Raw genomic sequence first — 26,351 nt, forward strand, 5'->3', positions numbered from 1 at the left:
ATGATCTTATATATAAAAAACCCCAAAGAATCCATTGGGAAACTTTTGGAAGTAATCAACAACTACAGCAAAGTTGCAGAGTATAAAATCATTTTGTATAAATCAGTAGCATTTCTATATTCTAATAACGAACTAACAGAAAAAGAACTCAAGAACACAATACCATTCACAATCGCTACAAAAAGAATAAAATACCTCGGGATGAATTTAACTAAGGAAGTGAAAGACCTATACAATGAAAATTAAAAGGCCTTTCTGAAAGAATTGGATGACGACATAAAGAGATGGAAAGACATTCCATGTACATGGATTGGAAGAATAAACATAGTTAAAATGTCCATCCTACCTAAAGTAATCTACAGATTCAATGCTATCCCAATCAGAATCCCAATGACGTTCTTTACAGAATTAGAACAAAGAATCCTAAAATTCATATGGGGCAACAAAAGACCCCGAATTGCTAAAGCAATCCTGAGATAAAAGAACAAAATGGGAGGCATCACAATCCGTGACTTCAAAATATACTACAAAGCTACAGTAATCAAAGCAGCATGGTACTGGTACAAAAACAGGTGCACAGATCAATGGAACAGAATTGAAAGCCCAGAAATAAAACCACACATCTATGGACAGCTAATCTTCCACAAAGGAGCTGAGGGCATACAATGGAAAAAAGAAAGTCTTTTCAACAAATGGTGCTGGGAAAACTGGACAGCCAGATGTAAAAGAATGAAAATTCACCATTCTTTCTCATGTAGGCAGTACACTCTTTGACATCAGTATTAAAAGGATCTTTTCAGACACCATGTCTTCTCAGAGAAGGGAAACAATAGAAAGAATAAAGCAATGGGACTTCATCAGACTAAAGAGCTTCTTCAAGGCAAATGAAAACAGGATTGAAACAAAAAAACAACCCACTAACTGGGAAAAAATATTTGCAAGTCATATATCTGACAAAGGGTTAATCTCCATAATACATAAAGAACTCACAAGACTCAACAACAAAAAATCAAACAACCCAATCAAAAAATGGGCTAGAGACATGTACAGACATTTCTCCAAAGAAGATATACAGATGGCCAATAGGCACATGAAAAGATGTTCATCATCTCTGATCATCAGGGAAATGAAATTCAAAACTACACTAAGATATCACCTTACACCCAATAGAATGACAAAATTATCTAAAACTAATAGTAACAAATGTTGGAGAGGTTGTGGAGAAAAAGGAACCCTCATACACTGCTGGTGGGAATGCAAACTGGTGCAGGCACTATGGAAAACAGTATGGAGATTCCTCAAAAAATTAAAAATAGAACTACCGTATGACCCAGCTATCCCACTACTGGGTATCTATCCAAAGAGCTTGAAGTCAGCAATTCCAAAAGTCCTATGCACCCCAATGTTTATTGCAGCATTATTTACAATAGCCATGACATGGAAGCAACCTAAGTGCCCATCAGCAGATCATTGGATAAAGACGATGTGATATATCTATCTATCTATCTATATATAGATATATATATATATATATATATATATATATACACACAATGGAATACTACTCAGCCATAAAACAGAACAAAATCATCCCATTTGCAACAACGTGGCTGGACCTTGAGGGAATTATGTTAAGTGAAATAAGCCAGATAGAGAAGGACAATCTCTGTATGACTCCACTCATATGAGGAATTTAAAAATGTGGACAAAGAGAACAGATTAGTGGCTACCAGGGGAAAGATGGGGTGGGGCGTAGGTACAAAGGGTGAAGGGGTGCACATACAACATGACTGACAAACAACAATGTAGAACTGAAATTTCACAAGATTGTAACCTGTCATTAACTCAATAAAAATAAAAAAAAACCCCACAATTTATGACTTAAACAAATCGGGATTTATTTACCTCACATTGTAAGAAGTACTAAGCAGGTAAGGGCTTCATTGTTGCTTTCAAGCATCCAGATTCTTCTATCTTTCTGCTCTATGATCCTTAGCATGTTGGCTTATCATATTGTCGTGGGTTAAATGGTGGCTCCCCAAAAGATATATCCACCTCCTAATCCCTGGAACCTATGAATGTGACCTTATTTGGAAAAAGAGTCTTTGCAGATTAAGGACCTTCAAATAAGATCACCCTAGATTATCTTGGTGGCCCTACATCCAAGTGGATCTAAATCCATTTATGGCAAGTGACAGAGGGAAGGCCATGTGAAGATGGAGACAGATCTTGGAGTTATGTAGCTGCAAGCCAAGGAACTCCTGGAATCACCAGAAGCTGAAGGACGCAAGAAAGGAGTCTCCCTTAAAACCTTCAGGGTGCCGCCTTGCTGACATCTTGATTTTGGACTTCTAGCCTCCAGAACTATGAGAGAATAAGTTTCTGTTGTTTTAAGCTTCCATATTTATGGTAATTTGTTATCAAATTGGCTGCTACTCCTCCAAGCATCATGTTGGAGTTGCTGCTGGCCACTTCTGTCCCTTTTGTCAGGAAAACAAAAGCTCTTCCAGAAATCTGAATAGCCAAATGTCGTAGGCAGAATTTTGCCCCCCACGACCTTTGTCGTCTGCTGTTACTCCCATAGTTATGAAATGTTACATGGCAAGAGAGACTTTGCAAACATAATTAAGTTTACTAATCAATTGACTTTAAGAGAGGTTATCCTGGATTATCTCAGTGGGCCCAATGTAATCACGTGTACCCTTCAAAGAAGAAACAAGAAAGAAGAGGCAGTCAGACTTGAAACACAAGAAGGATTCAATAACCGTTGCTGGCTGGAAGATGGAGTGGGCTCCAGGGAAAGTGTGAGAAGGAAATAAATTCTGTCAAAACCCAATAAGACTGAAAGAGGACCCAAGTCAGCTGGAGCCCAGCTGAGGCCTTGATTTTAGCCCCGTGTAACCCCGAGTAGAGCATCTATTCATGCTGTGCAGGCTTCTGACCTACTCACATGCAAGATAATAAATGGGTGTTGTTCTAAAAAAAAATTTTTTTTTTACTGTAGCATTAACCACTGGAAAGCTTGAAGCTAAATTTGCGACTTATTCATAGCAAATATATGATTTTATTTTATATATTTTTGTGCTAAGTTTATTTCTGACTCTGTATGTTTCTTTTTTTTCCTCACTTAAATTGGTTGTATGGATTAGGTTTGGCTATGAGGAGTGGAAAACCCAGAATACCATTGGCTTAAACAAGATAGAAGCTTCATTTTCTCTCAGGTAAAATTCTAGGTGGTCCCAGCTTGGAATGGCAGCTCCATGGTCATCAGGAACCCAGACTTCTAACGTGTTGCTCTGCCATCCTCAACACACAGTTTCCAACTCATGGTGCAAGATGGCTGCTCAAGCTCTCATCATCATGTCTGCATCAAGTCAGCTGGAAGAAGAATAGGAGAGAAGAGGGACACAACCAAGCTTCCCTTTGAAAATTACTTCCTAGAAGTTGCACACACAACTTCCATTTGCATCCCATTGACCAGTCCTTAGTCACATGACTACACCTAGCTATGAGGATGGCTCAGAAATGTGGGTAGCTATGTATTTTAGCTAAAAATGAAGAGTCTTAATACTGTAGAGGAAGGGGAGATGGGCCATTCAGAAACAAGTAGCAGGTTGTGGTACCTCTATCTGTAATTTATTTTATGGATCTTTGTGAACTATTTTAAATTCTGTCCATACTGGGGGAAGGGTGATGATAAGTAAATGAAGGAATAAATAAGTTTATATTCTTAGAAGCAGGATGGATCTTGTTATTGGTTCTGTCTAACATGAGTCCGAATCTCAGAATGGGCTCTGATGCCACGGAGGTCTTAACCGTTCCCACCTTGGGATGCTCAGAGGTGGTCCTGCTGAGCTTGAGCTCTGCATCTCTGAAGCCTGAGGAGCAACATACACTCACCAGGGCAGAGGCTGTGAGGGCAGATCAACTTTCCTTGATTTGAAGTGAATTTTCTATCAACGCAACATCTTAACACTGCTTCTCTCTGCCAATCAGTAGGGGATTACATAAATTTTTGATAAAAAGGGCAAAATCATTATTATTCAATGAATGCAATTTGCTTAGTAGACAAATATCTCTCAGAGAATGCGGCTCTTGAGGTGCCACGGGGACGGAAGGATGTGACAAAAAGATCTGGAATAGAGAGAAGGCTGGGAGGTACTGGCTAGGATTGTTTGGCAGGAGACTTTATAGTTCTATAGCTCCACTAGAGCTGTATTTTCAAACTTCAGTTTGCCCAGGACCTTTGGGATGTGGTTAAAACTGCAGTGACCTGGGCCCCACCCTCTGAGATTGTGATTCATCATTTTGACAAATACTGGACTAGAGGATGCTGATTGCCCAAAGATAAACTTTTCAAAATGGATTTAAACTTCCTTTTGAAGAAGAAAATGAACAAGTTATTTAAAAGAATACAGCGTTTGCTTTGGATACTTAATTTTCCAGGTTTCTGAGGGTCCGGCAGTTCTCCTCCCCGTCACTCTTTTGTGGAGCAGGACCTCAGACCAACAGTGCACAGCTGACTTCCTGCCTAAATGTTAAGGATTTGAGGAGGCCTTTTAGCTCTCTGGCAGCTCGGGGCACCTGACCCGCCAGGCACCAGGGGCCTAGAGAAACCACACTTAGGTCCCTGCTCACCACGGCAACCAGCGCACACTGGTCCCCATCCGTCAGTTTCCAAGCTGGCCCCTCTACAGGGTCGCTTGTGTCATGGTGCCAGGAGAAGCTGCGGTTGTCTTCCGAGTTCCAAGTGCCTGGAAAGAGGGCTTCAGTCCCAGGCCCCGACTTCTCTCTCTGAGGTTTTCTGGGTGGGAAGCTGTTTGGACTCGGGGAGTTGGGGGCTGAGAGAAAGAGGATGAGTGGGGGATCCTGGGACATGAGTGATATCGGTGGGATGTGTGTCACTTGGAGCTGTCAGCTGGACCAGTAGGAAATAAGAGGCACAGATCTGAGGGGAGCGGAATGAATCCCAGTCACAAAGATAGCTTGATATTTCCGCCTGGAGGGGAGTTACAAGGTCTTCACGCTACAGAAATATCAAGACAGGAAAAGCCTTCCTCCTTTGTCTGTGAGTGTTTATGGGGGGTTACTGTAAAATTAAAAATTTTCCCAACAGTTTATTATAAAATCTTTTTCAAATATACAGCAAACCTGAAAGAAACACACTGCTTAGATTCTACTATCAGTATTTTATTTTATCTACTTTATCACATGCTGTCCATCTGCATGTCCCTCTGTCCCTCCACCAATTCATCTCTTTTTTTTTTAAAGATTGGCACCTGAGCTAACAATTGTTACCAATATTCTTCTTTTTCTTCCCAAAGCCCCCTATTACATAGTTGTATATCCTAGTTGTGAGTGCCTCTGGTTGTGCTATGTGGGACACCGCCTCAGCATGGCCTCATGAGCAATGTCATGTCTGCACCCAGGATCTGAACAGGTGAAGTGGAACGTGGGAACTTAACCATTCTACCAGAGGGCCAGCCCCTTCCTTCTTTCTTTCCTTCCAATTCTGGTGTTTATTACCCTCCTTCTATTTGTCCTCAGCCACCTGAAGCCATCATCTTTAATGATTACAACAAAGAACAATGAAAGTAGCTAAAATTTAGAACATACATTACATCACAGGCGCAGTGCTGGCCACTGTTGTGATGTTACCATCTTGTTACCTGTCAGAAGGAGAAGGAGGCATGATTATCCCTCTTCTGATGAGAGGGAAACAGAGGCTCAGAGAGGAGTGGCTAAACTGGAGTTCAAGTCTGGTCTTATCTGACATTTCACCTCCGCAGTCCAGTTTCAGGGGAACAACAGTCCTAGAGATTCCCTTTCGAACAGGGTTAGTGAGAAATTCACTAAGATCATCTCAAACCCATTATGAAAATCATTGAGAACATCGCTTTCTGCATGTAGATAAGTCATTAGTTCAGGGGGTAATGGAAAGGCTAATCCTTGAACTGTCATTATCTGTGACCCCTCTGGGTATCAGCATTTCTTTGCACAAGAGTGAAGTAGGCGGTATTCTCCTTCTCTTCATCATAATTGCTGGAATTTATGGGCCAAACATTCCACGTTAATTTAATTGTTAAGACTAATTCTCTGGGGTAGATATTATAATCTCCATTTTAGAAATTGTGGGGGAGGGAAAGGATCTTTTTCTCTACGCTCTTAGGTTTGTGACTGGGACCTACAAATTAAAGTGATAAAAGACAGATTAATAGGAGAAAAGGTTCATTTTAAACGTATATGGGAGCTCCACAAGAAAGTAATGAAAACTCAAATAAGTGATTAGACCTGGGGACTCATATTCCATTTTAACAAAGATTGATAAATTGTAACATAACTAGACAAAGTAATGGGGGTAAATTGTGGGAAGTAAATTCACAGCAAATTGTGATTCCAGGCTGCCAGGGGCAGTAAATTGTGGGAAGGTAAATATATGGGGGGAACAATAGGAAGAGAATTATTTAGTAAGGTGTGTCATACAGACTCAAGTTGGTGCCTTCTCCTTTGATGAGTCATCTCCAGTGAGTAAGCGGGAGGGCAGAGAGCGAACTGCTTTCAGCTCAAAACAAACCTTACACTAAAATGGCATCTTTTGAGGTAGAACACTTTGATCCCCTCAAGATAAACAATGATCCTCACTGGAGTAGATTGACAGATAACAGAACAGAAGAGAAAGTCCACATGCACTCCAACAAATGAGGCTTTAGTATGGGATAAAAGTGGCATCTCAAATAAATGGGGAAAATAGAAATTATCAGTACAGGGCCAACTCCTATATGGCAAAAAGCACCACAAAAAAGTAAAAATACAAATGACAATATGAGCAAAATATGTGCAACTCTCACCACAGATAAAAGGTTATGCTCCTCAATAGGAAAATGGCACCTACAAATGTGTGAGGAAAAGACAACCTACCCAACAGAGGAATGGGTGATGGATAGGAATAGACTAGTCCTAGAAGGAGAAATGCACATGGCTCTTAAGCATTGAAACAGATCCTCAGCCTCATTAAATAAGAGAAATGTGAATTACAGCAACACTGAGATGCAATTTCCTTTGCATTTGGAAAAATCCAAAAGTTTAATAAAACAGTGCACTGTGATTTGCTAGTGAGGATATTAATCAGTTAAATCTCCGTGGAGAGGAGCGAGGGAACTGAGCAGGGGAATGTTGCTGCTATAAGCAACCTTCAGACTCAGTGCAACTGAGGCAAGTCTCATAATATCTGGCTTTGCTGATTATTAACTACAATGGGGAATACCCCTACAAAACGTATCAGACATGAGTGGAAAAAAGCCAGCTCTTAAAGGGCCCATGCACAAATTTACCCATTTTGGAAAGCAACCTAAAATCACCAGAAAGAAAGGTGCACAGTTCTTTGGTGAAAAGAGACTCCTCTGATAGGTTCTGGGTGCATCTTGGTGAGAGCTGACCTGTCCAGGGACTGAGACATTGGTGGCAGCCATTATTGTGACCTAGTACAGCCATGCTGACACAGATGCTGGCAAATGCCATTGGAGTTCTTCCCCTGGCATTATAGCCCAGGGTCTGCCCCACGCACTAGAGTGCCAATTTAATCTAGCTCAGCCAGGGCAGGCAGTCCACCCTAGGAACTGGCCCCACCCAACAGCAAGCCCTCAGACAACTTTTTGGCCTGCATAGACTGGGTGCCTGGATGCTCTACAGGCAGGCAAGTGGGTCTGACTGTCGGGCAAGGCATGCATGGGGAGCTGGTGGAGAGTGTGGGGTGTTGGTAGAGTATGTGGGGGCTTCTGCAGTGGGGTGACTGGGTCTGCTCCAGGGGTTCAAGAAGTTGCATGGGCCAGGACTGTGTTGACAGTGGGCATGGATCTGTGGGCAGTGGGGCTTATCAGCAGCAGAGGACCTGTGCTTCTCAAACAGCCACATAGGGAATTCGACCTGCCTTCTAAAGCCTAAAACAGCTGGGTACTCCCATGCCTGGGGCTAGCCCCACTCAGCTGCAATCCTGAGAGAGTTGAGAACAGCCTTGCAGGTCTGGGGCCTACAGCAGTTGTAAGTCCCTGAGCCTCGCAAGCAGCCATGCTGGGGGTCTACTCACTTAACAGAAAAGTTGCAACAGGAATGTGCTATTAGACCTGGTAGCTAACTGTGCTGGGGCCCACCAAACCCGATAAACTGACTGAAGGGTCCATAGCAGCCACAGGCAGCTGAGCACTACAACCAGTGGTTGGCCAGGGGGACAGCCTAGATATCCTGGACACCTGAAGCAAGAGCAAACCTGCCACAATAGAAGGACACATGTAGGCGACACATGGGTCACTCCTGGAATATCTGGAACCCGATGAAAAGGAAGCCCTGCTGGGCCTCAAAAGGTGTCTCCTACATAAGCTGCTTCTCCAAGATCAGGAGATGTAGCTGACCCACCTATTACATAGATTTAAGCACAGAGAAAGAGGCAAAATGAAGAGGCAAAGGAATATGTTCCAAGCAAGGGAATAGGACAAAACCCCAGAAAAAGAACTAAATGAAACAGAAATAAACAATCTACCAGACAAAGAGTTCGAGCAAAAAATCATAAGAATGCTCACCAATCTTGGGAGAAGAATGGATGAATACAGTGAGAATATCAACAAAGAATTAGAAAATATAAAAAAGAACCAATCAGAAAGGAAGAATACAATACTGGAAGTGAAAAATTCACTAGAGGGACTCAATTTCAGAGTAAGATGATACAGAGGAACAGATCAGTGAGCTGGATGACAGACTAGAGAAAATCACCCAAACTGAACAGATAAAAGAAAAAAAAGAATGAGAACCATCTAAGGGAACTCTGGGACAACATCAAGTGCTCTAACATTCATATTATAGGTTTCTCAGAAGAAGAAAGAGAGACAAAGGGGCAGAAAATCTAGCTGAAGAAATAATAGCTGAAAACTTTCCTAATGTAAAGAAGGAAGCAGACATCCAAGTGCAGGTAGCACAGAGAGCTCCAAACAAGATAAACCCAAATAAGCCCACACCAAGACATATTATAATTAAAATGTCAAAATTAAAGATAAAGAATCTTAAAAGCTGCAAGAGAAAGGCAATAAGTGACATACAATCGAAACCCTACAAGGCTATCGGCTGACTTCTTAGCTGAAACCTTACAGGCTAGAAGGGAGTGGCATGATGCATTTAAAGTGCTGAAGGAAAAAACCTACAGCCAAGAATACTCTACCTGGCAAGGTTATCATTCCGAATGGAAGGAGAGGTAAATAGTTTTCCAGACATACAAAAGTTAAAGGAGCTTATCACCAAGAAACCAGTCTTACAAGAAATGCTAAAGGGACTTATTTAAGTGGGAAACAGAAGATCACAAATAGGAGTAAGAAAAATATCAAAAAAAAGAAAGTCAATGAAATCACTGATAAAGGAAAAAATACAGCAAAGTTAGTAGATCAACCACCTACGAAAATAATATGAAGGTCAAAAGACAAAAGTCCTAAAATTACCTATTTCAATGATAAGAGGGTAATGGATACATGCACACAAAATAAGAGGTTAAATATAATATCAAAAACATAAAATGTGGGAGGAGAGGAGTAAAAGAGAAGAGCTTTTAGAAAGAGGTCGAACTAAAGAGACCATCAACTCAATATACCTTGCTATATATGTAGATTACTATATGTGAACCTCATGGTAATCATAAACCAGAAACCTTTAATAAATAGACAAATAACTAAGTGAAAGGAACCCAAACGTAATCCTAAAGAAGCCTTCAAACCACAAGGGAAGAGAGCAAGAGAAGAAGAAAGGAACTGAGAAGAACTACAAAAACACCAAGAAAAAAAGTAACAAAATGACAATAACTACATATTTATCAATAGCTACATTAAATGTCAATGGACTAAATGCTCCAATCAAAAGGCACAGCATGGCTGACTGGATTAGAAAAACAAGACCCATATATATGCTGCATGCAAGAAACACACTTAAGACCTACTGACACTCACAAGCTGAAAGTGAAGGGATGGAAAAAGATACTCCAGGCAAATGGCAAAGAAAAGAAATCTAGGGAGCAATACTTGTATCAGACAAAATAGATTTTAAAACAAAAACTGTAACAAGAGACAAAGAAGGGCATTACATAGTGATACAGGGAATAATCCAACAAGAAGATATACACTTGTAAATATCTATGCACTCAACATAGGAGCACCTAACCACTTAAATCAATTACTAACAGACATAAAATGAGAAATAGACAGAAACACAGTAATAGTAGGGGATTTTAACACTCCAGTTACACCAATGGAGAGATCATCCAAACAGAAGATCAATAAGGAAACATTGGCCTTAAATGACACATTAGACCAATGGACTTAGTAGATATACATTGAACATTCCGTCCAAACACTGCAGAATACACATTCTTTTCCAATGCACATGGAACATTCTCCAGGATGGATCACATATTAGGTCACATAACAAGTTTCAATAAATTTAAGAAGATTGAAATAATACCAAACATCTTTTCTGACCACAATGGTATAAAACTAGAGATCGACTACAGGAAGAAAGCCAGAAAAGCCACTAATATGTGGAGATGAAACAAAATACTACTGAATAACGATTGGGGCAATGAAGAAATCAAAGGAGTAATCAAAAAATACCTGGAGACAAATGAAAATGAAAATATTACATGCCAAAATCTATGGGATACAGCAAAAGCGATTCTAAGATGGAAGTTTATAGCAATTCAGGCCTACCTCAAAAAACAAGAAAAATCCCAAACGAACAATCTAACAGTGCACCTAAAGTAACTGGGAAAAGAAGAACAAACAAAGCCCCAAATCAGTAGAAGGAAGGAAATAATAAAAGTAAAAGCAAAAATAAATGAAATAGAGACTAACAAAACAGTAGGAAAAAATCAATGAAACCAAGAGCTGATTCTTTGAAAAGATAAACAAAATTGAGAAACCTTTAGCTACACTTACCAAGAAGAAAAGAGAAGGCTCAAATAAATAAAACCAGAAATGAAAGAGGAGAAATTACAATGGACACCTCAGAAATACAAATGGTCATAATACTATGAAAAGCTATATGTCAACAAATTGGATAATCTAGAAGAAATGGATAAATTCTTAGAATCACAAAACCTTCTAAAACTGACTCAAGAAGTAATAGAAAGTTTGAATAGACCCATCACCAGTAAGGAGATTGAAACAGTAATCTAAACCTCACCAAAAATAAAAGCCTAGGACCAGATGGCTTCCCTGATGAATTCTACAAAACATTCAAAGAAGACTTAACACCCATCCTTCTCAAACTCTTCCAAAAAATTGAAGAGGAAGGAAAGCTTCCTAACTCCTTCTACAAAGCCAATGTTACCCTGATACCAAAACCAGACAAGGACAACACACAAAAAGAAAATTACAGGCAAAAATCATTGATGAACATTGATGCAAAACTCCTCAAAAAATACTAGCAAATCAAATAAAACAGTACATTAAAGAGATCATACACCATGATCAAGTGAGATTTATTCCAGGGACACAGGGATGGTTCAACATCCTCAAGCCAATCAGCGTGATACACCACATTAACAAAATGAAGAATAAAAATCACGTGATCTTCTCAATAGCCACAGAGAAAGCATTTGACAAGATACAGAATAGATTTATGATAAAAACTCTGAATAAAATGGGCATAGAAGGAAAAAATACCTCAACATAATAAAGGCCATATATGATAAACCCACAGAAAACACCATTCTCAATGGAGAAAAACTGAAAGCTATTCCTCTAAGAAGAGGAACCAGACAAGGATGCCCACTGTCACCACTCTTATTTAACATAGTATTGGAAGTCCTACCCAGAGCAGTCAGGCAAGAAAAAGAAATAAAAGAGATCCAAATTGGAACAGAAGAAGTGAAACTGTCAGTATTTGCAGATGACACGATTTTATATACAGAAAACCCTAAAGAATTCACTAAGAAACTTTTAGAAATAATAAATACATTCAAGTTGTAGGATCCAAAATCAATATAGAAAAGTCAGTTGTGTTTCTATACACTAACAATGAAGTAGTAGAAAGAGAATTCAAGAATACAATCTCATTTACAACTGCAACAAAAAGAATAAAATATCTAGGAATAAACTTAACCAATGAGGTGAAAGATGTGTACACTGAAAACTATAAAACATTGTTGAAAGAAATCGAAGAAGACACAAAGAAATGGAAAGACATTCCATGCTCTTGAATTGGAAGAATTAGCATATTTAAAATGTCCATACTTCCTAAAGCAGTCTACAGATTCAATGTAACCCCTTTTAAAGTTCCAACAACATTTTTCACAGAAATAGAACAAAGAATCCTAAAATTTATATGGAACAACAAAAGACCCAGAATAGCCAAAGGAGTCCTGAGAAAAAGAATGAAGTTGAAAGTCTCACATTCCCTGAGTTCAAAATATCCTACAAAGCTATAGCAACCAAAACAGCATGGTACTGGCACAAAAACAGACACACAGATCAATGGAGCAGAATCAAGAGCCCAGAAATAAACCCACACATGTATGGATGGCTAATTTTTGACAAGGAATCAAAGAACATACAAGGCAGATAGGAAAGTCTCTTCAATAAATGGATTTGCGAACAGTGTACAGCCCCGTACAAAAGAATGAAACTAGACCATTATCTTACACCATGCACAAAAATCAACTCAAAATGGGTTAAAGACTTGAATGTAAGACCTGAAACCATGAAACTTCTAGAACAAAACATAGGCAGTATGCTCTTTAACATTGATCTTAGCAGCATATTTTCAAGTACGATGTGTGACTGGGCAAGGGAAACAATAGAAAAAATAAAGAAATGGGACTACATCAAACTAAAAAGCTTCTGCACAGGAAAGGAAACCATCAACAAATTGAAAAGACAACCTAAGAACTGGAAGAAGATATTTGCAAACCATATATCTGATAAGGGGTTAATATCCAAAATATATGAAGAACTCATACATCTCTAAACTAACAACCCAATTAAAAAATGGGCAAAAGATCTGAACAGACATTTCTCCAAAGAAGATATACAGATGGCCAACAGACACGTGAAAAGATGTTCAGCGTCACTAACTATTAGGGAAATACAAACCAAAAGTACAATGAGATATTACCTACTTCCATCAGAATGACTATAATTAACAAGACATTAAATAATAAGTGTTGGAGAGGATGTGTAGAGAAGGGAACCCTGATACACTGCTGGTGGGAGTGCAAACTGGTGCAGTCACTATGGAAAGCAGTATGGAGATTCCTCAAACAATTAAAAATAGATCTATCATATGATCCTGTTATTCGACTGCTGTGTATTTATCCAAACAACATGAAAACACAAATACATAAAAATATATGCACCCCTATGTTCATCGCAGCATTATTCACAATAGCCAAGATTTGGAGGCAACCTAGGTGCCCATCAAGGGAAGAATGGATAAAGAAGATGTGGCATTTATACACAATGGAATACTACTCAGCCATAAGAAATGATGAAATCCGGCCATTTGTGACAACATGGATGGACCTTGAGGGTATTATGCGGAGTGAAATGTCAGAGGGAGAAAGTCAAATACCATATGACCTCACTCATAAGTAGAAGATAAAAACAATGACAGGCAAACACATAGCATTGGAGATTTGATTGGTGATTACCATAGGGGAAGTGCAGGCGAGGGCAAAATGGGTGACCAGGCTGTTTGTGACAACATGGATAGACATTGAGGGCATTACGCTAAGTGAAATAAGTCAGAGGGAGAAAGTCAAATATTATATGATCTCACTCATAAATAGAAGATAAAAACAATGACAAACAAACACAGAGAAACAGAGATTGGATTAGTGGTTACCAAAGGGCAAGGGGGGAAGGAGGAGGGCAAAAGGGTGTGTGGCACATGTGTGTGGTAATGGATTGTAACTAGTCTTTGGGTGCTAAATGTGACATAATCTACACAGAAATGGAAATATAATGATGTATACCTGAAATTTATATAATGTTATAAACCATTGTTATCACAATAAAAAAGAATTAAAAAAAGTCTCTATGGAGTACAATTTGGCAACATCTTCCAAAATCATAAATGTACAAGCCCTAGGTTTCAGCAATTCCATTTCGGGAAAATTCTCCTACAAGTATCCTCACACATGTTTGCAGTGACTTAGGTAGAGGCTGTTTACTGCAGCATTTTTGTTTGTTTTATATAACATGGAATACAACATAAACAGAAGAGTACTAAATAAATTATAGTAAATCCATATGATATGTACAAAAGAACGAAATCTTTTGTAGTGATTTAGAAAGCGCTCTAGGATATATTACTCAGTGAAAAAGGCCCAGATACAGAACAGTGTACAGTAGGCTGCCATTTGTGAAGCATGAGTATGGGGAGTTGACCCCTCTCCCAACAAAGGGGAACCCATTGCTGCTCTCCTGGGCAACCTCAGGAGATGGGACACTCAATTCTGGATCTTGCCTTTGCTGATGATATTGCTGGCCCTCCCTTGATGGGGTGAACAGACTCAGTTTCTCAGGGACCCATGCAGTGCTCACCCCTCCCTTGTTGTCACCACACCCGGTATCCAACTGTGCTGGTGGGGACCATACTTTTTGATTCTCTCTGGTCTAGGACTTCTTTCCTCCTAGACTGGGTCTAAGAATGGTTGGGAGTTAGCATTCAAACTTACTTTTGTTTTATTCATACCCAATGAATCTGTGTTGACAGTCTAAAAGCCTACCGAAGAAATAGAAAAATCATTCTTTTTTTTGGCTGAGGAAGATTTGCCTGGGAACTGAATCCAGGCAACTGAAGTGGAGCGCATTGAACTTAACCACTAGGCCACCAGGGCTGGCTGGAAAAATCCTTTTTAGTTCCAACTCTGACACTAGAAAATTCACCTTTAATCAGATGAAGATAACCCAGTGTGTCATTTACCAAGGAGTTTTACAAAGTGGATGTCAGTGGTTACATGAAATCCCACACAAGCCAAGGCTTGCTGTCATGTTTCAACCACCTTCTTGACAGCGAGCAGAGTCTAGGAGTTTGATCATAGGTAGACTGGCTTTGTCCTGGAGAAATGTCCATTCAAAGATGAATTATTTGGCTTCACCCTGAGGCTTAGCATAAGATAGGAAACATTCTGTTGGGAGATAAATCTCTACGTGTCTCTAGCATTTTTGTATATTTTACAAGGAACTAATCGTGAATTCATGTAAAGATTTGGCTGCAAGAATGTTTATTGCAGATGTGTTAATAATCATGAAAAATGGGAAATGTCCATAACAGCCAACCATAGGAGACAGGATAAATTATGGTACAGTCACACATGGGAGGCTCAGCAGCCACTTAAAAATATGATGTAGAAGAATATTTAACAATGTGCAAACGTGTTCATGATATATTTAAGTTGGTAAAGCTGGCCTCAAAATAAATCACAGTAGTTATCTCATTTTAAAAGTATTGTACACACACACATACATTGAATTGCTATACATCACAGATTGTTAGCACTCATATTTTTGTGCTGGGATACAGGTAAAGTTTTTATTTTCTTAAGATTATGCATATTTTTCTACAACAAATATAATTGATTATTTTTGCAGTAAAGCATCTTATAAAAGCTACTGTGAGAAGGGGAGGGTCAAAAATGCCTCTGAGCGCCTGTCCCGGTACAGTCACAGTGGCCAACGCAGGGAGCCTCCTCCAGAACCTGGACCCCTGCCTTGTCCTCTGAGGCCCACGTGGGCTCTGGTCAGTTGCTGGGGAAGCTCTCTGGGTCTGCCCTGTTCCTCACTATTGATGTCTGGACTGTGTCCATGCCATCCACCTGAGCAGAGGCACTTGTAAAAACCTATAACCTCAGTAAAGTTCCCCTCAAGCATGTTACTGGTAAGAGGGGGGAGAAAGCGTTTAAGAAATTCACTTTATCTTCAGGTCATCTAGATGATCACCTCTTGTGAATTTTAGAGGGAATGTTGATTGAATTCTTTCTGAATACTTCTGTAGCTTTTAAGAAAGAACTTTCTTGAGGGTCCAGTTGCAGCCTCTGTGACCACATTGTGCTTGTCTGAGGACTTTGGAGTCTATTGCTACGAAAACAAGTCAGACAGCAACAGCAGGACCTTTCCTGAATCCCCCAAACATAGTTTCCTTCTGTTTGGTTTAAGTAGATGCAGAAACCCTCACTTTATGGATAAGGTGTTTTCTATGGTCAGACACTGAGGAATGGATGGTCAAAGAGAGCAAATACTTCTCAACTGTTTGAGTTGTCCCTCTCAGAAAGGGCGGGTTGAATTTTGATGGGTGAACTCTGATGAAAATTAGGGTCTTTGCTACACACAAGTGCTTTTAAGAACTGGCCAACCTTTCCTATAAATGGGATAAAATTTATTACAGCTCCTAAGTGACAAAGTTTCCAGCTGACGGATATTTCTATACCTTGCATGTCTGTTATGATCAGAGCTCACCTGGCATGTGCATCAGACTTTCCTACACTGCTTTCAAATTACAAAGTGTGTTTTTACATTTCTTGTATTTTTTAATTGATGTTCCTGCTCTATAGCCCTGTGGGGTCAAATGCTAATGTAACTCTTACTATTATTGCAGACTAAGAAAAGCCAAGTGATTTTCTCAAAATGCAGCACGGTGAAAGTGCCATTATGCAGCATCTGAGAGCAGGCTCATCAACGTGCTATTCAACTGAGACTGGCCTCATGGTGTTCCAGATTCCCTGGTGCTCTCTTTGAGGTTCCAGCATCACTGATCTTCCAGTTTGTGGCCTGAAGCCAAAGATCTTGACAATCCCTGTGAAGAACAACATGTAAATAAAGAGGCTCAACAAGATGATGAGGGAGAGAAAGGGTGATAAGTAGCAGTCCCCATGAGGGCACCATGCCTTCTTCACTCTCCAGTTTACACTTCTGAAGCTCAAAATATTCTGAAACACTCAAACAATGGTGGCAAATAGAAGCTTCTTTCAAAAATAAATATTCTGCAAAATCTGAAAAATGTCCATCAAGAGTAGAATGGACTCATAAATGGTGGTTTCTTCATACAATGCGATAATACTCAGCAATATAAACAGAACGGCCTACTGGATAAAACTTAAATACGTTGCGCTGAGTGAGAAGAGCGAGAGACAAAAGAGCACGTGTGACTCCATTTCTATGAAGTTCTCTCTGAACCATTTATCTGAACTGATCTCTGGGAGAAAGAAAGTCAATCAGGCTTACGTGGGAGGATGGGGGTGAGATAGCCTGGGAAGGGGCGCAGGGGACTTCCTAAAATGATGGGAATGTGCTGCATCTTGATTGGGGTAATGGTGACACGGGCATATACATTTGTCAAAACTCATCAAGCTGTATACTTAAGATCTGTGCATTTACTGTGTATAAATTACACCTCAATGAATAGTGTATGTTACAGCCTTTCTCTGTGAGGCGTTCTAAGTGCTCTCCATGATTTAACTTATTTAATTCTCACAAAAATATGGGAGAGGAGATGTTTATTTGCATTTTTACAGATGGAGAAACCAAGGCAGAGAGGCTACATAGTGATCTAAGGTGATGGAGCTGGTGTTTGGGGCGAGGATTTGAACATTAACAGTTCAGCTCCAGAGCTGGACTCTTAGCTGCTGAGTTATACTTCTACACCTGCCAGAAGTAGCCACCAGCTTGTGGTTTTCCGTTTCCTATTAAGAGCTTTTCCAAATATGATAGAAGCACAATTGCTCATATAGGCAGAAAGAATCTGGTTATTTAAAATACACCTATTTATGTTGGGTATTGGGATGCGTTTAATGATTCCATTTAGCTTCAGTGTAGACAATACTACTAAACTGCAGGCTGGCTTTGCAGATTATCAGGAAGGCCAGTCTCCTGAACTGTGTTTGCTGATTACTGTGTAACACAGCTAATGTTGTAGACAAGAAAAATCACGTGCCTGAAGTTGCCAAGAAATGGAAGGTGGCAGTGATTGAGGCATTGGGCTGGAAAGAAGACTCATCCACTCCAGCTTGATAGCTGTAGCTTACTGTATTGTTTATAAGATGGAGAGAAAATTAATAGTGGCACCAAAGTGTTAACAGTGGCCAACTATGGGGAATGAGAGTGAAGTAGGTAGAAATTTCCAGTTTCTCAACTATACACTTGCATACCATTTGCAACTTTTATTACAAGTATGCACTTAGATGAGATTTTTAAAAAGTTTTTTAGTGGTGAACCAATTAACAGTTCCTGCTTGTGTGAAAGTTGGCCATTTTGCAATATTCACTCATTCATTCATTGAATAAACCATTACTGAATGTCTACTAGATGCCAGATCCTAGGTACTGGAGACACACAGGAATTAGTAGTCTAGTGATGAGACAGACGTATGGACAATTACGGAAGGAGGCAGGTGCTCTATAGTTGAAGGGATTCAGATTAGACCAAGGGACTCTGCCCCAGCTCTGCTTTTACCCATGGGTTTCGCAGCTCTAGATGACTCAGGGGTGAGAGTGGCTGAAGCATTTCTGAATGACCTAGGGTTCTACCATCCTCTTATTTCATGAATATTCCAGAAGCATGCCCAGAGCATGGAAGATGTAGGGCTGATTCTACGTGTTAATGTGGCTTGTAAGGCATCAGTTTTTTCCTAATCCTAGTTTCTCATGGTAAAGCAGTTGGTTGTCAGTTGCCAGAGGACCACATTTCAAGGTCGTCATCTGAGAGTTTTTCTCTGTTCCATGGCTAAAGGCTGATCTCTAAAATCAGTCACTGTCTCTGCTTGAAAAAGGCATACTGGGTAAGAGTGCTGACTTGGTGCAGACTGTGTTTACTTTCTAGAGTCTCTTGAAATGAAATTGCCAAGTAGCCCACTAATGACCAGGGTTGAAAGCAGTCCCCCTACATCCAGTAACACTGCCTTCGTAATGTAAAGGAAAGTAATGTAAAGGAAACTATTATCATAAGCTTGTGCTGTCTTTAGTGACAGAAAAAGAATGGGTAAATTTATTCTTTTTGATTTAGCATCAAACAAAGTTTTGCTTTGATTTTTAAAGTAACAAGCTGTAAAAAGTAGCTTTTCTCAGGACCACATGGCTCATTAGTTCCCCGTGGTGCCCCTGTACCAGGCGTTCCTTCCTTAAGTCCTGGGCTCCTGCCTGTTCAAAGGTACTTGGTTGCCTCCCTTCCCTTGCTCCATTGCACGCGGGTAGTTTAGCCCTTCCCAGCACACTGTCCTGCAGCACCTTCCTCATGAGCGTGCCTGATTCGGAATTGCTCTGTGATTGGAAGTCAGCCTCACTGGGCAAGTGCCCATATTCAGCTCTTCACAGTGGCCTACCAGCCTAGTTAGACCACAGAAATATAGAAGTCATTAGTTGGAGGTATTTGCAAAATGAATGTAGTTAGTGATCTGTGTAGTTACGGACACCTTCTCACTCAGATCTAACTGTGTGGATGTGCTGATTTGACCAATGGAAAAAAAGTCAAAGAAAATTCTCCATATCCCATGACTCCAGTCTATTCTTGGCTGGGACCCTAAGGCCTCTGCAGGGTCAGAGGATTTGTTTATAACCATGGTTTCTGGATTGGGGAGAGAAATGCCATTTCCACCTCCCTCTCCTTTTGCAAACCAATGGAGAACAACAAGGAGAACAGAAGCAGTAAAGTAAACTTATTTCTTCATTGAAATTTGGAAAAATTCATATCTGGACCCATAATGCTGTGTTTGAAAAAGGGTTTTCAGATTAGTGAAAACTGTACCAGTGTGAAGACAGACACAGAGAGAAGGCTGGGGCTTCAAATGCCAAGGGCAGAGTAGACAAAGTATAGAACTTTTCAAAATGAATGTCACAGCCTTGGCTTGAAACACGGTCGGGGTGCATAGACAGACAGTAACCTGCTGTCAGCTGTGAGTGACCTCAGACAACAACTGAGCAAACACACAGGAAACACATGCACACTCCATCTTTGCCATCCTAGGAGACGATGGCACGTGGGTGGAGGATGAATTTGGGGGAGCAAACAGCTCCCTACCTTCTGTGTCTGCTAGAGAAGAGCGAGGACATCACCCAGAACCTCCATCAGCCCAGAACCACTCACAGCATTCACAGGAGATTGAGAAGGTTCTGGAGGCAACAAGCCTAAAGCGCTCACCAGCTCACCCACCTGGTCCTTACCCTTACTATCTTTTCTCATACGGCTCAGGAATAGTAACCCCCATCCTCAGCTCAAGGATGGACAATATTAAAAAAAGAAATCAGCATGAGACTCTTGTGAACATGTTGCATTAAAAATATCACACATACACACAGAGGTAGATGAATAAAACACATCAGAAAGATTATACCATGAAGCAGATGAAAATTAAGACAATCTATTTTTCTAGGAAGAAATCTGGCAACCTATATTAATATCAAATATGCACGCACACTTCAATTCACCTAGGAAATCATGTCATAGGATTTCACTATCTAGTATGGTAGCCAATACTTGAAATATGGAACTCTTTCATATATGGAACAGAGGACCTAAAATTTTAATTTATAAATGATATTCATTTCATTTGGAAATGGAAGTTTCCATTGGAAAACTTTTAAGTGATTTGGAGCAACTTAGGTATGTAAATTTACTTTTTAACTGTAAATTCTATGAAATCTAAATACAGATCAAGTGTTCCCAATGAAAATTTAGTGTCTCAAGATATGCTCTAAGTATAAAATATACATTCAATTTTAAAGACTCATTCAATAAACAGAATGTAAAATATCTCATTGAGATAATATCTTGGATATATTGGGTTAAATATATTGTTAAAATTAATTTTACCAGTTTCTTTTTACTTTTTTAACGTGGCTACTAGAGAATTTTAAATTACATGTGACTTGCATTATATTTCCATCAGACAGCACTGCTAAAGAAAATAAAAGCAGCAGTATGTACAGTAAATGGACAAAAACTGTTCAAAGTAGCCCAAAAGCAAAACAAAAACAAACTGGAAAGAAAGTGGATTCTTGTTCATAGAGGAATGGCTCATACATATATGTACACATCATGGGCTATTATGAAGAATTTGCAAAGAAAAGTTATACCAGTGGAATTGACTATCCACCAAGTGTTGTTATAGAAGAAAAGTAAACTGCATAGAAATGTGAGCAATCCCAGTACAGATGGTCCCCAACTTAATGATGGCTTGACTTAGGATTTTTTGACTTTATGATGGTGTGGAAGCGATATGCATTCAGTAGAAACTGTACTTTGAATTTTAATCTTTTCCTGGGATATTGATACTCTATGTGGTACAACACTCTCTCATGACACTGAGCAGCCGCAGCTCCCAGTCAGCCCTACCATCACAAGGGTAAACCACCGATACACATTCTGTACCCATAAACCACTCTGTTTTTCACTTTCAGTACAGTATTCAACAAATTACATGAGATATTCAGTGCTCTATTATAAAACAGGCTTTGTGTTAGGTGATTTTTCCCAAATGTAGGCTAATGTAAGTGTTCTAAGCATATTTAAGGTAGGCTGGGCTCTTATAATGTTCAGTAGGTTAGGTGTATTAAATGCAATTTTGACTTAAGATGTTTTCAACTTTTGATGGGTTTATTGGGATGTAACCCCATTGTAAGTCGAGGAAGATTTGTATTGTAAAAGTACCATCCCAATCCTCCATAGATTGATATGTTTGTAAAATATGACCTAAACATGAAAAAAGTACAGAAAGCTATACATCAAGTTATTGCACCTGGGTTACCTGTGTGTGGTGGGCCGGGGCAGGAGAAAGGAAGAGGAAAGCAAGTAGAAAGAAAATAAAATGTCTAACTCCCTCCCATCCCCAGCATATATATTGTCTCATTTATGTAGAATTGTGCATACACACACACACACACACACACTAGGAGGAAGAGAAGGATACAGCCAGAACCATATATAATGACTTGTAGGAATTTCCAAAGTGCGTTGCCAAGTGAAAAGAAGTTGAAGATGATATGTAAAAAGGCTCACTCTGTGTAGAAACAACAAATTCCCCATATTCTTATATATGTTTGGAGAAAGGTGCATATGCTGGTTAATTAGTAATAATTTCAGGTGTGTGGTACTGGAAAGAGAGCTGAGGTGAACAGAGTGGGGAGAAAGACATGTGTGTGTGTATAATATCATCATTTTTTATTACAAATAGATATTACTTTTTGAATTTGAAAAAGAAGAAAACAGGGCAGTAATTAAGTTTTCCTTAAAATAAAATAAAAAAAAGTTCAAAGAAGAGCTACAAACATCTAAGGAATAGTAACGGCAACAGAGAGAATTTAAAAATTACTTGGCCAGAGAGGGACACTAGAAACAGCACAGAGATTCTCTTAGCAAGAGATTCTTGGGAATAAAACAGAATAGCAAAATGCAAAGATTTAAAAGGAGAAAAGAAAAGTTAGAAAAATAATAGTGATAACAGACAAAGGAGAACCAACATATGAATAACTGGCATCCATGACACACTCTGCCACAGGCTTTTATGAAGCTGACACCAGAACACTGAGAACAGAGGGAAAGAAAGGTAAACATATTTTCCTAAAACAAAGTCTAAATACTTAAAGGACACATTGAGTTCCAAGAAAAATTTGATACAAATGATCAATAAGTAGAAATATCCTAGTATATTGTACTTCAGAGATTAAGAGTCCTTTGGGCATTTAACTCCCTCCTACACCACCACCACCACGATCATAAAAACAACCTAACTGTTTACACTGGATTAAAAAAATTACTCTTGTGCATGAACAAAAAGGAAAACATATAAATTACTTCAGATATTCTGAAACCTTTTTCACATTCTTTCTTTTGTGTGCATCACCCTTTAATCCAGTCATTAGTCTTTGTGTTTTCTCAGAAATGTGGTCTTTATGCTGTTAATGGCAATGATGATGAGCATTTCATTAAAGAGCACCCCACCATTGTTTGTGGAAGGTTCTTGTTTGATACTCATTAAGCAAGTTTGATGCTGATGCTCTCCTGGTCAATGGAAGTATCAATGGAAGGCTTTCAGATCTCAATCAGGACTTATTTTTGTTCTTCAAATGGTGCTTACGTGGCTTTTTTGAGTAAAGAGCAGCACCATTTCCAGTCTTGTCACCAGGAACATAACCAAATTCGCACACGAATAGGCTTACTGTTATGCCCTATAACATGTTGACTCCTCGAAGGCAGACACAGATATTATGTACCCATGTGGTATATCGTATTATTTCTTCCAAATATTCTCTATCCCTCCCTATGACAGGATAATTCATCTATGGCTATTGTCTCATGCTTTTCACATGACTAGCTTTTGATAATGGGAGGTAGTGGAAGTGAAGGGTGTCACTTCCTAGCAGAAGTTTTAAGAACCATAATGTGGTCCTCATCATTCTTTTCCCTCTCCCATAAGACCAACATGCCCCACATAGGGGTTGCTCTTTTAGCCTGGGTCCTGGAAATGATGACAACATGGAGTATGGCCAAAATTTGCCCTCAATAAACACATAATATGAGTGAAAATAAACTTGTAAGCCATCAAGGTCTTTGAATTATTTGTTACTGCAGCATATTTCAGCTTAAGCTGACTTGAAGCACACGGCATTTAAAACCTAGCTTTGGAATGTTCTAGGTGCTCTCCTGAAGGACTCTTGATTTCTGCAGGACTTTTTCCAGGGCAGGTAATGAGTGGGTGATATGTGACTGGTCCTCCTCCACCTGAGATTCACATTTAGGCTGTTTCAGCTCAGCCAGGGTGAAAGCAGAGACCTCACCTGAGATGTTTTTAAAGTGGGTCACTCTGGACTACTCAGAGACTCACAGTGAGTATGGCTTAGTTATACTGAGTATAGCCCAGTTGTTGTGAGCCATCATTTATACCTGCATTCTGGTCAAATGTCCTGAAATTCCAAGGTCAGAAGACATTTTGGGGTACTGGAGACAACAACTCACTTTGGGACACTATAGTAGTTCTCAGTGGGGAAGGGGCTGAGGAGGGGAGGGAGATGCTCTAGATCTGAAGGGTTCACTCCTGTGTTTCTTCTTTCCAGTTAAAGCTGATTCTATGATGGATGTATCAATCTGTGGAGAATAACTTTTTTTTCTCCCCCATGTGGAAAGTTCAGCATCTGCACTTACAGTTCTGTTGGAGAAGTAGCTGAACTCAAAATGTATTAGGAATCCAACTGCAGTTCAGTGTTGATGGCTTCAACAATTCGCAACAGCTCTTCAAAAAATACAGGCTGTGGTTTCCTCCTGGGATGAGCTCCCTGGGATCCTTGGCAACAGTGCTGGTAGAAAGTAGAATGAAACGGTTAGCTGAGACTTAGAAGATGGAAACAGTAATTGAGCAGAAGATGACACATTAAAAATAGCATAGGACAGGGAGCTGACTTCTGCCCTCACATTCAGTTTAGGGTGGGTTAAGGACAGAGGCACCAAAGAATTAATTTTGACTCTCAAATCCTGTTTGGCTTCAAGGATTCCACCTATTTTCTCCAGAATAAACAAAGAAAGGATAGAACTAATCCTTATAAAACACCTGCACATTAAGAAGAGCACATGGGGTGGGGATATTGATTTTGCAAATAGAAACTGTACAGGGAGGGGGTGGCCGGCAGGGGGCACTGGCAGCCCCTCATCCACCATGGACCATCACCACCACCATGTTGTCAGGACAGCCTGCATTGCCTGATCCCCTTGAAAGGGAGGCAGCACCTCATAACTAGTACTAGAGTACTACAGTCCTAGTTAAGGGCCTGGGCTCTGTGAGCAGAAAGACCCAGATTTTCTGGGGTCTTTCTATCGTGACTTTGCTTGTACTCGTTCTTCTTGGGTCAGTGACATAGCCTCCCCAAGCCCTGATTTTATATAACGCTTAAAAAAGCAACAGTGTCTAACTTACACAGTGTCTGCAAGGTGTGAGTGAGGTAATTCACACCAAGTGCCCAACACAGCAGGAGTGCGTGAAACGCTTGAGCGACACTAGATGGCTATGGGTCCTAGTCTTAGCCGAGAAACCTCAAAATGAAAGGCGGTTGGAATTGCCACAGAGCTTCCCATATGTAAATAAAGTAAGAGTTATGAAGTTTAAAAATAAGTGGAAGGGGCTTTAGGTCTGAATTTTAAATTAATAATGGATATAAAGAAGTTATGATCAAGAATACAATACCTGCTCAATAAGCTCTGGCAACACGACACCACATCGGTTGTGTTTTGAAGTAAGCCAGAGGCAAAGGCGTTCTCTAATGTGTGATGGCAGTTGATGTCTACAGGAGTGCTGGAGAGGATGCCTGGAAGTGGAACAGAGCACCACTGATTTTATTAATTCACGAGGTCACTGGAGTTTCCTTCTGTTCTTAGCTTCTCCATCACACTGCACACATTTCACTTCACAACATGCTTAACATGGCTCTGCCTCTCTGCTCTTTGCACAGCATACGCTGCATATAAGGTTGGAGGCACCGCCCCCCTGAGAGCTGTGGGCACAGGGACACAGGACACAAAGAACAGAAGCAGTACCTGCAATGCAGGCGGTTATGAAGCAGGCAGTGTTCCCTGCGATAAGAGCTCTCACTGCTTCTGAGGCGATGTCACGCTTTCTGGTAGGAGCTATGGATACTGGAAACATGGAAGCAGATATGAGGTTAATGTTGAGGCTTATTGATTAGAATTCCAAATTCTCATTCTCTGAGAATTGTTCTGGGGTTGGAGTCTCAGATCAGCTGAATTTTCTTTTCTTTTTTTAAACTTAGCTCAGAAATTCAAGATTCAAGAGCTTAGTGATAAGTTCCATATCCAGAGAAGTCCTCTGGTGTGCGAGGAAAAGAAGTCTGTCCACACCGAAAGGCCCAGAGGATTCCATTCTCTACAGAAGAGACAAATCCTAAGTTTCATCCAAAGGGCCCACACAGCATGTTGAGGGCACAGCAAGGCAAGCGCATCGCAAGGGAGGATCCCAAACATCTGCAACTCATCTGTCACCATCCACGTCTGTGCCCATGGCAGACATCACTCATGAATCACAGCATTTTCCCCCTTAACTTCCATTGGACCTCAGAATCCTTCTCCACGTGGCTGTTATAAGTCTACTGGAATTGGCACATGAAGTGAAAGCCATGTGTCATCCCTGGCTGGAGAGGCACCTGAGCATTTGGGCAAATTCTTCCCCATGTTAGCTTGGGTCTACACAGGGAAACTACATTGCAGAGCAGGGATAACAAATAGACCCCAAAGGATTTACTGCTCTTGCAGGGCCTTCTTTTCCTGACATGAATAATGTTACAGAGGAACATGGAGACCTGAAGCATGTTCACATGACATCTGTTGTTG

The 26,351-nt window shown here is 40.1% G+C and overlaps 1 protein-coding gene across 1 annotated transcript in view; it reads right to left on the reverse strand.

Moving 5' to 3' along the window:
* Nucleotides 1–24,071: 24,071 nt before the first annotated feature.
* The window catches only part of LOC124234540 (solute carrier family 28 member 3-like), a gene marked incomplete at its 5' end in the record, with an annotated part of 35,989 nt that continues 33,709 nt past the window's right edge, over nucleotides 24,072–26,351 (reverse strand). The window contains 3 exon segments of the mRNA XM_046651882.1: nucleotides 24,072–24,310; nucleotides 25,192–25,312; nucleotides 25,542–25,640. Of these exon segments, the coding sequence (XP_046507838.1) occupies nucleotides 24,184–24,310; nucleotides 25,192–25,312; nucleotides 25,542–25,640 (347 nt within the window).

The sequence above is a fragment of the Equus quagga genome, unplaced genomic scaffold (assembly GCF_021613505.1).
Source record: "Equus quagga isolate Etosha38 unplaced genomic scaffold, UCLA_HA_Equagga_1.0 876_RagTag, whole genome shotgun sequence".
Classification (NCBI taxonomy): Eukaryota; Metazoa; Chordata; class Mammalia; order Perissodactyla; family Equidae; genus Equus; species Equus quagga.